The sequence below is a fragment of the Pelobates fuscus genome, chromosome 4, assembly GCF_036172605.1.
Source record: "Pelobates fuscus isolate aPelFus1 chromosome 4, aPelFus1.pri, whole genome shotgun sequence".
NCBI lineage: Eukaryota > Metazoa > Chordata > Amphibia > Anura > Pelobatidae > Pelobates > Pelobates fuscus.
In genome coordinates, this window is record NC_086320.1 from 117,160,979 (window position 1) to 117,176,456 (window position 15,478).

Genomic DNA, 15,478 nt, shown 5'->3' on the forward strand with positions numbered 1-15,478 from the left:
AAAATGTAAGCAATAGCTTTATATTTATAGTTTTGCCCTGATTATACACAAGAGGGAGGCAATAACGCTAGCAAAGCATCAGGGCAGATGTAGACCACAACATTTGTGCCAAAGGTTGCCTTACACTACGTAATGGGATTTCACACACAAACACCATATTTTTTTAACTACATGTAGAGACTTCTATACATGTTGACAGAAAAAGGGATGCTAGATCTTACTGTATTTTAAAAACGTATATTGCAGATTCTTATTTACTTCTGTTCTTCTGTCAATTATTTCCATGCTTTTTCCATCCCATTAATTTTTGCCAAATTTTATTACAATCACCACTTAATATGAGCTTAACCTGACCCTTTCTCTGTGGTCTTTTCTAAAAAGCAGATACACTTTTAACTGAACTTGCAATAGAACTGCTTAATGTATTCTCACCAGTTTCTGTAGAAGAGGTTTCTGCGCTTCTTTCTTCTTGCCCTTCCTTTCCCCTTGATCCCATTCCCTCGCATCTGGGATTGCACAATCTCTCTCATCTGTGATTAAATCTTTGACAAAATTCTTCAATCTCTTTTTATTTTGGCATTTTCCCCTTGTCCTTCAAAGATACACTGATCATGTTCCAATGAAAAGGCCTTCTCTTGACCTGGATGCTTTGCCTAGCTATCGTCCTGCCTCTAAGACACTTGAAATACTTGTCTGTAGTCAACATATAGACTTGTCTGAACTCGATACTTGACCCGTTTCTGACGTCTGCTCCCAACATTCCACAGAGACTGTCCAGATCAAAGTGACACATGACAAAGTGACTGCTGCTTTTAACACTGTTCTCTTACTCACTCTTTGCAACCTTGTCCACACACACACACACACATCTTTCTCCTAGTTCTCTTCCTACCTATACAACTGCTCCTTCAGTGTCTCTTACTCTGGGTCATCTTCCACTTCTGTACCTTTCTATAAGAGTTTCTCAAAGCTGTGTACTAGAGCCTATTCTTTTTTCAAATTACACTGCTTCTTTTAGTGACCTAATATCATACCAACAGTTTTCAACATTACCTACATGTTGATAATACCCAGATAATACTCTTCACGTGATAGTTCTCCTTGTATGATGGATTGTGTCACTGAAAGCCTATTCTCGGTCTCTGACTAGAGGATTTCCTCTCCAAGCCCGAACAGATTATCCATTTCCCCTCGAAAGATATGTCTGTCCCTGTTTCACTTTAGATTGGCAGAGTAATCATAACCTGTACACTGCAAACATGTTGTTTTGGTGTGCTCTTTGACTTTGATCTTTCCCGGACCATCTTCAAAAATCCAATCAACAAATCTGTCACTGTTTCTAGCATACTTGTGTATTTGTCCCTCATCTTTTTAGATTGTAAACTTGTTCAGGAAGGAACCTCTTCACCTACTGTCCCTGCATGTCAAAATGTTTTGTTACAATTGCTTGTCTTGTTTTACCTATTGTACGGCACTGCGGATTAGATTGGCGGTATATAAATAATAAGATTCTCTTGGCAGTGGGCACTTGTGACAGACCTCCTTGTCCCTGGATTTTACAGCTCTTTGTTCCCTTTGCCTGTTTGTTCAGTGAAATACAGTCACTACATATTTCAACTTTGCCCTGTTCGACTACTGACTAATCTACCGAACGACCGACCACCCATGTGCAGAGTGTGTCACTTGTTAACCCCATTAACCATGCTAACACCTCTGTAACCGCAAGCACCTCAACATTCTAAACGATCGGCTGGGTAGTCGTCGTTAATGCGAACACGTGGCAGCGGCCATCTTGGGACACGAACGCAGACAGCGGTGTTTGGTCATTGAGCATATGGAACTAAAATCGGACACTCGATGGCACAAACACCTCTAAGACTTCCATACGCAAATATGTTCGGCACTATTTATACGAACAAAGTGGCATTCGGTTGAAACATTATTCGAACTACAAATACTCTGGAAATGTATTCCCAAACTCTGATTTGTATATAAAACTGTGAGTTTGATATTCCCAAAATAGACCGACCGGTATAAACTATACCCCAGCGGGGTTTCGGCTATATTCGTGGGATCTGAGTGATTTCGACATATGTTGGGCACTCAGACCCAGGCTATCCGTGGATATAATACTTGTAGGGATATCTTATTGTTAAAACTATATTTTTTGTTATTTTTATTATGCTTGTCCTGGACATGAGAGGTAATGTAATTATGTGTGCTTATGTTGCTGTCCCCTCTCAGGTCCAGTGGGGGATGCCCCTGGAATTTGTCACCAGAAACCCCTTGGGGACTTGCATAAGAGGCCAGCTGTGGCTCCCATTAAACCAGTTCCAGTTTTACACTCATACAGAGCCTCCTTTTGTGTTTGCAGGGTATAGCGATAACAGCTATTTCACTACGTGTAGGATCATCGCTTCTAGGATCATTGCAGCTCTACTCAGATTGGGGAAAAAAACATCTCTGGCAGCAAACCCCTCGTCCACCACAGCGCTGTTTTAAAAGTTTTTTTTAAACCACAGCATGGATTATTATTCAAAAGGACCAATGACAAGAAACCAGCCATGGACTGTACAGTTTCGACCTTGTGAGTCTTGTCAGCATGGCGCTAGTTATTATTATTGCCATTTATATAGCGCCAACAGATTCCGTAGCGCTTTACATTGTTATGAGAGGGGGGTTTAACTATAAATAGGACAATTACAACAAAACTTACAGGAACGATAGGTTTGAGAGGACCCTGCTCAAACGAGCTTACATTCTATAGGAGGTTCCGGTCTGAAAGCTGAAGTCTTTCTGAGACCATAGCAAAAAATAAAAAAAAAATAACATGTTTAGGTGCTCACTAGAATAATAAAAAAAAAAGGGCAGTAAATCCCAACACCTTGTGAAAAGACAAAACCAAAAAAGACAAACCCCCCAAAAAAGTATGTAACAATTGCAGTATCATTCAAGGTACAAGTAGGTCTATTTTTCTGACTTGCTACTACTGGTATACCGTATATACTCGAGTATAAGCCGAGTTTTTCAGCCCATTTTTGGGGCTGAAAAACCCCAACTCGGCTTATACTCGAGTCACTGTCTGTATTATGGCAATTTGCATTGCCATAATACAGACCAGGGGAGAGGGGGGCTGGCAGAGCTGTAACTTACCTGTTCTGCAGCTCCTGTCAGCTCTCTCCTCCTCTGCGCCATCCGTTCAGCACCTCGGTCAGCTCCCAGTGTAAGTCTCGCGAGAGCCGCGGCTCTCGCGAGACTTACAGTGTGAGCTGATAGAAGGAGCTGCACGGACGGCGCAGAGGAGGAGAGAGCCGACAGGAGCTGCAGAACAGGTAAGTTACAGCTCTGCCAGCCCCCCTCTCCCCCCCACTGAACTGCCACTGGACCACCAGGGAAGGAGCCCCCCTCCCTGCCATATATCAAGCAGGGAGGGGGGACGAAAAAAAATAAATATATAAATAAAATTAAAAAAAATAATAATAATAAAAAAAATTAATAACAAAAAAAAGGGGGATAAGGACCACTATGGGAGGGAGGGGGGGGGATAAGGACCACTATTGGAGGGAGGGGGGGTATAAGGACCACTATGGGAGGGAGGGGGGGTATAAGGACCACTATGGGAGGGAGGGGGGGTATAAGGACCACTATGGGAGGGAGGGGGGGTATAAGGACCACTATGGGAGGGGGTGGGATAAGGACCACTATGGGAGGGAGGGGGGTATAAGGACCACTATGGGAGGGAGGGGGGTATAAGGACCACTATGGGAGGGAGGGGGGGTATATGGACCACTATGGGAGGGATGGGGGGGGATAAGGAACATTATGGGAGGGAGGGGGGGGTATATGGACCACTATGAGAGGGAGGGGGTGGGATAAGGACCACTATGGGAGGGGAGGGGGAAGTAAGGACCACTAGGGGAGGGGAGGGTAAGGACCACTAGGGGAGGGGAGGGTAAGGACCACTAGGGGAGGGGTGAGTCAGGACCACTGGGGGGGGGGGGGGTGAAGGAACACGGGGGTGGGGAGGTAAGGACCACTGAGGGAGGAGGAGGGGAAGTCAGGACATATGGGGGGGGGAGGGGGCGGCAAAATCTTTTTTGCCTACGGCGGCAAATATCCTTGCACCGGCCCTGCACACACTGCATTCATACACACACACACTGCATTCATGCACACACACACACTGCACTCATACACACACGCTGCACTCATACACACACGCTGCACTCATACACACACGCTGCACTCATACACACACACATACGCACACACTGCATTCATTATACACACACTGTAAATAAATATTCAATTAATATATTTTTTTTAGGATCTAATTTTATTTAGAAATTTACCAGTAGCTGCTGCATTTCCCACCCTAGTCTTATACTCGAGTCAATAAGTTTTCCCAGTTTTTTTGGATAAAATTAGGGGCCTCGGCTTATATTCGGGTCGGCTTATACTCGAGTATATACGGTAATTCAAACTTCATTGTATGTCCTTGGCCTTTGTCCCCAACCACATATAATGAGTGGAAATTCTATGCTATGGCTTGCACTGGCAAATAACTTTTATGGCCTGGCTAGTAACATGGTCACCAGAAATTGAGAATTTCTTTTTCATATATATATATATATATATATATATATATATATATATATATATACACACACACACACACACACACACACACACACAGTGAGGGAAAAAAGTATTTGAACGTTTGCCCACTGACAAAGAAATTATCAGTCTATAATTTTAATGGTAAGTGTATTTTACCAGTGAGATAGAATAACATTTTTTTTTTTTGAAAAACGCATGTCAAAAAAGTTATAAATTGATTTGCATGTCAATGAGTGAAATAAATATTTGACCCCTTCAACTTGGTGGCAAAACCCTTGTTGGCAATTACAGAGGTCAGATGTTTCTTCCTTCCGTTTCTTAGTTGGCCACCAGGTTTGTACACATCTCAGGATAGATTTTGTCCCACTCCTTTTTGCAGATCCTCTCCAAATCATTATGGTTTCGAGGCGGACGTTTGGCAACTCGAACATTCAGTTCTCTCAACAGATTTTCTTTGGGATTAAGGTGTAGAGACTGGCTAGGACCTTAATGTGCTTCTTCTTGAGCCACTACTTTGTTGCCTTGGCTGTGTGGTTTGAGTCATTGTCATGCTGAAATACCCACCCACGACCCATTTCAATGCCCTTACTGAGAGAAGAGGGTTCTCCCCCAAGATTTGACGGTACATGGCCCCGTCCATCGTCCCTTTGATGCGGTGCAGTTGTCCTGTCCCCTTAGCAGAAAAACATCCCCAAAGCATAATGTTTCCATCTACATGTTTGACGGTAGGGATGGTGTTCTTGGGGTCATAGGCAGCATTCCTCCTTCTCCAACCACGGCAAGTTGAGTTGATTTTGGTCTCATCTGACTACAACATTTTCACACAGTTCTCCTCTGAATCATTCAGATATTCAAAAGCAAGCGTCAGACGGGACTGTACATGTGATTTCTTGAGCAGGGGACCTTGCTGGCGCTGCAGAATTTCAGTCCTTCACGGCGTAGTGTGTTACCAATTGTTTTCTTGGTGACTATGGTCCCTTAAGATTATTAACAAGATCCTCCCGTTTAGTACTGTGCTGATCCCTCACCGTTCTCATGATCATTGAAACTCCACACCGAGGGAGATTGACAGCTATTTTGTGTTTCTTCCATTCGTGAATATTTGCACCAACTGTTGTCACCTTCTCACCAAGATGCTTGGAGATAGTCTTGTAGCCCATTCCAGCCTTGTGTAGGTCTACAATCTTGTCCCTGACATTCTTGGACAGCTCTTTGGTCTTGGCCATGGTAGAGAGTTTGGAATATAATTGATTGCTACTGTGGACAGGTGTCTTTTATACATGTAACGAGCAGAGATTAGGAGACCCCCATTAAGAGAGTGCTCCTAATTTCAGCTCATTACCTGTATAAAAGACACCTGGAAGCCAGATATCTTGCTGATCAAATACTTATTTCACTCATTGACATGCAAATCAATTTATAACTTTTTTGACATGCATTTTCCTGGATTTTCTGTTGTTCTGTCTTTCACTGTTAAAATAGACCTACCAGTGAATAGACCTAGATGTAAATTTCTACTCAGCAGAGCTAAAATTTCACTCGCTAGTGGGGAGTAGAGATTTTGAGCAGTGTGTGTGTGTGTGCATGCTACCTTAGAATGAGGTGTGAGTCACAAGCTGCTCAAACACTCAGTTTGGTCTCATGTTTAAGCTACAACATTTGCATCTGTGTTCATAAGTTCAATGATGTGTTGCTAAAGCCTAATACTTGTGGTGAATAAAGTATTTTGGGTATTCTCTCCCACCCCAAACATGATTGATGTCTCTATTATTCAAAGGAGTATAGTGACAACGCTTGTGTACCTCCGTGTTGAAAGCTTAATACAGGGCTTGACAAATTTGCTTGGAATCTAATAGCCAGCTAAACAAGTTAGGAGGTAGGTTTGTTTAGTTTTTTTGTTTCAACAACAAAAATACAATTCTTAAAGGGACACTATAGTCACCAGAACCACTACAGCTTAAGGCAGTGGCTCTGTTGTTGATATCCTGTCCATGGCCAAGATTGATGATTTCAGCCATGGAGGCAGAGCCTGCCACGGCAAGTCCAGCATGATGTGGGGAAAAAAGTGAGTAAAAACACCTTTCCCATGCAATTGGAGAGGGGATGGTAACCTAAACAGACATACTCTGCTTCCTTGAGGACATTTATTTGTTACTTCAACATGGTTGGTATACAAGACTAAGACCTCTAGGCCAAACATTGTATCTTTTTTTTGATCTCCAATAAATAACTTTTGCCTTCACCCTACATTGTGACGCCTGTGAAACTCTACTTCTTGTTGTTCCTGGTGGGCTGCGGATGCCCCTCCACAGAGATCCTATGAAAACATGCTTGTGTGCAGTACTCCTTTGACGTTAGACACACACATATCCATACTGACAGACACGCTTTCCCACAAATCATTTATGTCCACCCAGTCTCCCTACCTTTGGGAGAGCTGGAGTATATCCTTTCCCAGTGGGGCTTGTGTAATCTTCAAGCTCTTCTTGCTAAGACTGCAGGAAGATTTCTGCTCCCTTGCCACCCACCTACACACTCACCTAGCAGGTCGCCTCCATGCTAACCTGGGATGAGAAACACTCAGGCGCCAGGACAAAATTCCTAGTCGCCATCGTGACCTGGGACTTGTCGATCTCTGGCTTAATCACTTTGGCCTGTGAGCTAAAAGCTAATTGACCCTTTCCTACAAGAAGAAGCACGGTCCGAAGAGGTGACATCTGCCTGTGGGTAAATGTCGAGACCTTACCCTGAAGAATTGTGGTGGTGGACTCTGATGCCAGCAGATAAGGAACGGATGACGTAACAGAACAGGTCTGGATCCCAAGCTGGGGACCAATCTACCATGTTTCTGTTACAGTACTTTATTTTGACTGTTCCTTTGGTGAATTTTGTCTCTCTGTTGGTTACAGGCGCAGGGCACCATAATAATAATCTGAACACTTGTGTGCAAGCCCCCTGCGTATATATATACCACTGTATACCAAACTAACTGTAAACTAACATTCACATTTCAACACATGTTGGAGTCTCACCTAACACTATTTGCACTGTTTTAAGTCAAAACATTCACATTCACAAGAGAAGCAGGCGCAATACTTACACTGAAGAAGAGGCTCAATGCGAGTTGTATCAGACATAAGAAAGCTGCTTTTGGGTGGGATGAGATATGTTTCCCCTAACAACTGAATGCATTGTGGCCAATCTGAGTTGTTTTCTGTGATATGTGTTATAAAGTCAGTGCCTTGAGAGAAATGATTTTCATTGTTTAAAATGTGCACAGCAAGATCACTCATATTTAACAAAGGCATACACTTTGCCATATCACACAATTCTGCCAAGCCACAGGTCTTCGGATATAATTTAGTTACTAGCTCTGTTTTATCCTCTTCCTCTGACAAGGGCTGAAGAAATCCTTTCTCAAGTCCTTCACGAATCAAAGACAGGGACCCTTCCAAAATGAGATCACTTATCTGTTCAGTAAATAACGATAAGAAGAAAAAACAAAGGGACATTTTATTTGCAGTAGTAAAACTATGAGTTACGATACCAAAAAACAACATTATACTTTTGTTAAAGCCATTTATTTTGGGACTACAATTTCAGTTTTGGAAGCATGTCAAAAAACACCAATTTACTAGTGCCAAGGCACACATTAATCAAGCTTTTGCTCAACTGCAGTTCGAAAATATTTGACATTCAACAATTCATTTTAGCTTTCACAATAAACTATTTTTTTCCCTTCAACTATATAATTTTAAAGGGACACTCCACTGCCCAAATTGTAAAAAATATAAAAAAAAAATTGAAATCAAAGTTTAGTACATATATTCCCAATTAATACATGCATGCATTTGTCATACAAGAATTCGCTAAAGGCAAGTATATCCCAATAAATCTGGGGAACTGGCTACAACTATATAAGAATAAAACACAACAAAGTGTAATACAGTTACAAATAGTATTGTGCGCTTTAAAGAGTGAAAACTCAAAAGATGGAAAATGTCAAACAGCCTCTAGAGTGCCTCTCCTGAATTGTGGGGGGCAACTGTAAACCCTCTCTCCACTTTCAAGGAAACACCGTAGAATGCGGCAACGATCCCAGGAACTCCAGCATGATAGTAGAAAATAGGCTTTATGTAAAAAAAACTTTATAGAAAAAAAGAAAAAAAACAGTTGTCACACACACACACACACAAAAAAACCAAGTGTGTTTCTTCCCTTGCAAGTGACCGAATACTGGACTTCCACAGAAAACTTCTTGGGCAGGCTATTTTCATAAATACCCACACCAGTTAAAGGGAAACTATAGTCACCAGAATAACTACGGCTTAATTTAGCTGTTCTGGTGTGAATAATCATTATATGTAGGCATTTTCATGTAAACACTAGCTTTTCAGAAAAAGGCAGTGTTTGCATTGCCCCTAGGGACACCTCCAAGTGGCCACTCCTCAGATGGCCACTGGAGGTGCTTCCTGGCTCAGTGCTGCACAGTAGGCAGCAATGTCGTTCAGCGTCCTCTATGAGGAGGTGCTGATTGGCTAAAATGGCGTTTGAATCGCCCCCTTGATGATTTCAGCCAATCCAATGGTTTCCCCATGGGAAAGCATTGGATTAGCTAAAAATCGGCAAATCTGATGTCACCAATGGGATTATTTGTAGTCGGGGACTGCAAGCCTCTAGAATTGAACGCTAGAGCTTTATGGCCCATTTTCCATACCATCTGTAGCGGAGCTCCCTGTACCCTGGCTGGGTACCTCCGCCAAATGACTGCTTCCTAGCTGGAACAGGGGACAAACCTCAGCACTTCTGCCCACAGTCGCCGTGGCTGGACTGGGGCCCTGGAATCACTCCTCCCTGGAGCCGAATGGGGAATTAGCTCTAGTCCTTACAAGGACTTTCCCTGATGAATCTCCTGTAAGCTGGAACAGTAGACACAGGAGCAAGCCTTCTTCCCTTAAATCTCCTGCAAGCTAGAGCAGCAGACATAGGAGCAAATCTTCTTTCCCTCCAATAACAGGACAACACAGTTTTCGAGTGTAAGCAGGAACAGAATGAACTGGGCTTTATTGTTTCTTATATACACATTTTCCCACAAGGTTACCACCCACGTGAACCTTGTGGTACACAGGACACAAAGTTACAACAGCCAATCAACACAGTACAGTACAGTCAGACACTCCCAGCTAAGGCACACAAACCCTCCCCTCTGTCTGTGATATAATTACTGAACACAATGGGCTAACTTAATTATCACAGGCAGACAATATGCAGTTTTACCCAAAACACAAAAACACCCTGAAACAACAATATGCCTCCATAAATTATACCTGGATAGCCCTGATCTGGATGAGCAACATATCCAAAAATCACCCAGATCAGAGCAGGGGTTCAAAAGTTTTATGGAAGTCACATTTGACCAACTGCAAGCATGGCTTTCATGCCCAAAACAGTTCCACAGATTTAGGCTGCGCAGCCGGTCTATCTTCTCCTCTATCCTGGAGATAATTGGCTTAAGTGGGTGTGGTAAGCCAATTATCTCCAGGTACAGAAAATATCTCTAAGTCCAAAAGCTGGTACAAAAACTACATAAAAATACATAACTCATATAATACAATGCTTAACCTATATGTCCAACATATCCCCCATATAGCTTGGATCTGAGCGCTCAATATTTCCGAAAAGCGATCAGATCTCACTGTTACAAAGTAACCCCCTTTTGTTAAAACCCATACTATGTTCGGTATTCAGACCGTACGACCTCACTCCACGAATCGTAATAAATACACATTCGTATGTACGAACGATGGACCACCCAGCCCTTGGCGTGTGCCGCCACTTAACCCCGGTTACCTCTGAAGGTACCGAATAACCGACCACCCTATGAGCAAAGTGTGCCTCTCATTAACCACCAAAGGAGCTGCTGTCTGCGGTTAACCACCAACTAATTGACGGTAACAGGGCATCCACGTTCATATACATTTCCCCGAAGGGAAAACTACCGAAAGACTCACGAACGGGGATCACCTACATTCTGGCGTGTGGCCTCAATTAGAATGTTGATCTTGCGGTTAACCGCAGGATAAGAACCCCCTTCCGGGCGGTCTCCGTTCGTCTCCCGAACGGCCAGGACAACCATACTGAGAGTGGGGGTTCGTGTAAATATGTATCCGACACACACTCCTTAAAACATGGCCGCAATCAGGGGTTCGCAACAAAAGTACAGAATAAGACTTTATATGGCAGAAACTCTCCGTTCTGTTCGTGGGAACTAGGCACAATTTGTATACCTGATGCACCCAGATCTGAGCTACCGAATGAATAGTCGAATGAACTATATTCCCATTAAAATGTTGAAGTTATGTATTCTTATGCTGTTTTCTAGTACACAATAAAGCATGGTCTTTTGGGCGCTTGGAGATAATTAGATTGTATAACCGTTGGACTCATTATCTCCAAGCTGGGCGGGTACTAGATTGAATGATACATTGTAATATGATTGGTTGAATCCTTGTATTGTACCTGTATCCCATCAGGCCCATAGGGGGCTGTCCCTGGATTGTCATACAAGAATTCGCTAAAGGCAAGTATATCCCAATAAATCTGGGGAACTGGCTACAACTATATAAGAATAAAACACAACAAAGTGTAATACAGTTACAAATAGTATTGTGCGCTTTAAAGAGTGAAAACTCAAAAGATGGAAAATGTCAAACAGCCTCTAGAGTGCCTCTCCTGAATTGTGGGGGGCAACTGTAAACCCTCTCTCCACTTTCAAGGAAACACCGTAGAATGCGGCAACGATCCCAGGAACTCCAGCATGATAGTAGAAAATAGGCTTTATGTAAAAAAAACTTTATAGAAAAAAGAAAATAAACAGTTGTCACAAACACACACACAAAAAACCAACTGTGTTTCTTCCCTGTTAGGATTTGATTGCCAAAATTCTAAATTGTCACCTCCCACTCCTCCCCCCATGCTTGCCACTCCTAGCTGTAAATACCTTGATATAAGTGTTTATCTCTTCTCCCTTCTTAGGCCCATTTTCCATACCATCCCTACTGCAAGCCTCTACAATTCTACAATTCTACTTGGCTCAACCCACCGACCCGCTCCTCCTCCCGCCCACCCAGGTTCCCCATAAATTTATAGCATGCTCCTCCAGCTGTTTAAAATTCTCACTCACTTACCTCCTCATTCCCTCTATATTCTACCAATAATTGCAACTCTGTTTCCTTATTTAGCCATCACTTCCACATTCCCCCTGCAACCTCGTCTCAAATCCCCATGGTATCCTTTAGATTGTAAGCTCATGGGCTATCTACGTATGCATTTTGTATAAAAGAGCTTAAATGGCAAGATTTCAGCTTACGGGCAGGGCCCTCTCTACCTTTTGTATTTGTGTGTGTATATTGTATGTTCTCCGCTAATTGTACAGCGCTGCGGAATCTGTTGGTGCTTTACAAATACCAGTAATAATAATAATAATAAGCTGAGTAGGATGTGGTACAAGTCGGTTGTGGTGTGCCGGAACCGACGTTTGGGTAGACCTGTAAATAAAGAGGGCAAAAAGTTTAATAGATACATGTTGACATACCTAACCGATACTTAAAAAGCCTGCTTCAAATCCTACTCTGGTTGAGAGATATATTTGTGAATGTTGAGGATTTTATGTCCCAGGATTTGAAGCAGTATACTGGGGTATACTAGAGTGTGGCAAAACTAACCACTTATTTGTGTGCAGGACTGAGTTGGTTCGACAATTTGGGGTTCCTGAACAGACGAAAGACATAGTCAGTCAAACCAACTACCGAACAGTGAGACCACCCAGGGGAGTCGTGTGTCTCAAATTGACAGTATTCACACCTAGAAACCGCAAGATTCTAAATGGTCGGATGGGTGGGCGTCGTTCATATGACCGAACACGTGGCGGCCATCTTTGTTCACAAACAGACAGCGGTGTTTGGTCGTAGAGCGCATGGAACTATATTCGGACACTCTACGGCACAAACACCGTTGAACTTTCATCCTTTTGTATTTTCATTCCCCTTCACATATACAGAGCAGCATTTGAATAAACAAAACAAACGAACACAGGGCTGACGACCCCCTACATTCGTTATATTTATAGTAACAACTCAGAAAGAAGACCGGTTAAAGCATACAACCATCTGGAACTATTTGGGGGCTTTTCGCCTCGTGGTTGACTCGAATGGCAATCGAATGGCGTTCCTATTCTACCATACGCATATGAGCGGTATTTCGACAAATTGGGCGCACAGATCCCAGCTATTCAATGAAGTATCTTCATCTTTTGTGGAGTTATGACTTATATTATGTGAGTTATGATGGTTTGAAATATTGTTTATTTTCTGTACTTGGGAGATAATGTAATAAAAGAACTGTCCTTACTCAATTATCTTCCAAGTACAGAAGAGGAGTCTGGGAAATGTGACTTTGTTCCCTGTCCCCAACAAGGTCCACCAGGGAAAAAAACTGGAATGTAATTAAAGAAACCCCTTGCATGGGGAATTGTATAAAAGCCAGCTGTGACTCAAAAACGAGTTGACTCCCAAAACTGTGTATCGTCCGGTTATTGGGGAATTGGGATAATATTGCCGAACTACGCTACTCCTGGATATTTTACAAGTCTACCAGCGGATATATTGATGTCAATATTGCCGCTCCACTACAGAGGATAGGAAGTAGCGTCTATACTACTAGAATAACCTGAAAATGCTGAAGGATCATATCTGAGTCCTGACAATCATAATGCAGTTTGACGTTCGTGCATACTCGTCTGATCTTGAGAGAGGCGTATGCCCGTCTAGCCCCGGAGTGTCAGGTAATTGGACTATTGGTAGACTGGGAACCATGCGGATTTTAGATAGGTTTGTGTTTGAAAGATAATTTAAGGATGAGGTGGCAAAAAAGGGGGTATGAACGCAAGCAAGGTATTTATAGAGTACGGATGGACAAAAATAGTGAACTGAAGTGCACTTTGTTGGCAATGGCCAAAGCTCTGTCAATTAAACGGCAGGCATAGGCAGAGAGTCACGTGTGCCTGCAATCAAACAAGGCAATGAGATGACCTAATCTAGTATGAGGTTTTAGAATGTTTGTGGCATTGTAGATCGTTTTGGTAGCTGAATGTCGTGCTTGGGATCAGATCCAGAATTGAGACCGAGTAAAACCAACAGTTGCTATGTTGATATTAAAAATACAATCTACAGAAAGAAATAAACATAGAAGAACATAGTGTAATAAATTAAAACACCAAAAGTGCGCTGATTCAAATTGCACTCACAGAATAAAAGTGCAGTGAAGGCATATAACAATCTTGAAGACTTTACGGATATCTGTAATCTTCTTTTGGACCTTATCAGAAAAGGAGAGACACAAAAGACATAGTGCACCAGTAGATTGCACTCACAAGAAAATAGTTGAAATCCAGCTTATCAATCACTTAAGGAATCACAGTGTCGACATCCTTCCTCCCGTAGTGAATATAGAAAAAAGCCAAGTAAAAACCATATAAAACAAATGAATAAAACAACATAAATCAAGCAACAAATAAAATAAAAGTTCACTACAAGGCCAAAGTTTACTAAAAGAGGGTAGGGTCTGTGTAACAGCGGGCTGTATGCTGCAGAAGCAGGTGTCCTAAAGATGGCTGATGATCCCTTGCGACAGCAGCATCAGGCTAAATAATAAGGGAATTAACAGGCTGTGGAAAATGGCCTTGGCTTCCTGTTCCTGTAAAAAAGGAAGTTCAGTCATCTGACGAATGTTGCAGTGTAATTTCAGTAGGTGAACAAATAGGGTGACATGCACGACAAGATTCAGAGAACCAAGGAGACATATGAACAGCCCAATGATATAAGGCCTTCCGAGACGGATTCCATGCTCCCTGGTATTCAAAGCCCTGCCTCGGGGGTCAGAACTATGGCAAATCGAGTCCAGTTGCATACCAAGCAAATAGATAGATAGATAGATAGATAGATAGATAGATAGAGGAGGCTACGGTATAGACTTGTATGGAGGACCTCTCAGGTATGCTCCGGGGCACAGTAACAGAACTTCTATGTTTGAAAGAACTTGCCCAGAAACAGTTCTCTGAGTATTGAGGTAAAAGGCCAGTTGCCGAAGTTAACTTCTGTTGTTATAGCCTGGGAAAAGGAGGATATAGTACATAGTTTGGTGAATCACAGAAACAGGGAGCAGATGTGGCATAATCTGCAAGCAGACATCAACTACAAGGATGTGATTGTGAAGATGAATGCTATACCCTGCATACGTTAAGTCTTGTAGAGAGGTCTAGTAGTTCCCTATGTTGTTGGGAAGTATGTGATCGCATGGGTTCAGGCATGGGCAGAAGTATGAGATCCCTAGTTTCAAACCTGATGACTAGTCGTTATAGAATGCCTTGTCCACTACGGACTTTAGTCGTCAATAGCAAGAAGCCAACTGAAGTCTCTGACTTCTATGGACAGGGAAGAAAATGTGCCGATGTAATGACGTGAGAAGGGGGCACATGAGTAAGATTGCAACAGGTGATGTTATTGAGAGGTTGGAAGTAAGGGGTACAAAGTAAGTACACTGAGTGGGGGTCAGTAACACTTGAGTTAGGAGATTCCTAGTTCTCCAGTCTCATTGTGATGTGTGAAAGCTGTATGTAGTGAAAGCTGTATGTAGTCGCAGTGTGCATTTCTGCCTTGCTGTCTACATATCTCGGGGTTGGTAAAACATGAATATATGCATGCAGAGTGGTAGATGTAGATGCATCTTATGCATGCATAAGATGCAGAGTTGTAGATGTGAATGATATTCATTGTTTCTGTGAATAGCAACACGTGGGACC

At 42.6% G+C, this 15,478-nt stretch overlaps 1 protein-coding gene across 1 annotated transcript in view; it reads right to left on the reverse strand.

Moving 5' to 3' along the window:
* Positions 1 to 15,478, reverse strand: part of METTL4 (methyltransferase 4, N6-adenosine) — a 147,410-nt gene that overhangs the window by 106,001 nt on the left and 25,931 nt on the right. Inside the window, exon 3 of the mRNA XM_063451507.1 lies at positions 7,721 to 8,090. Coding sequence (XP_063307577.1) covers positions 7,721 to 8,090 — 370 coding nt within the window. The remainder of the gene's footprint in view (positions 1 to 7,720; positions 8,091 to 15,478) is intronic.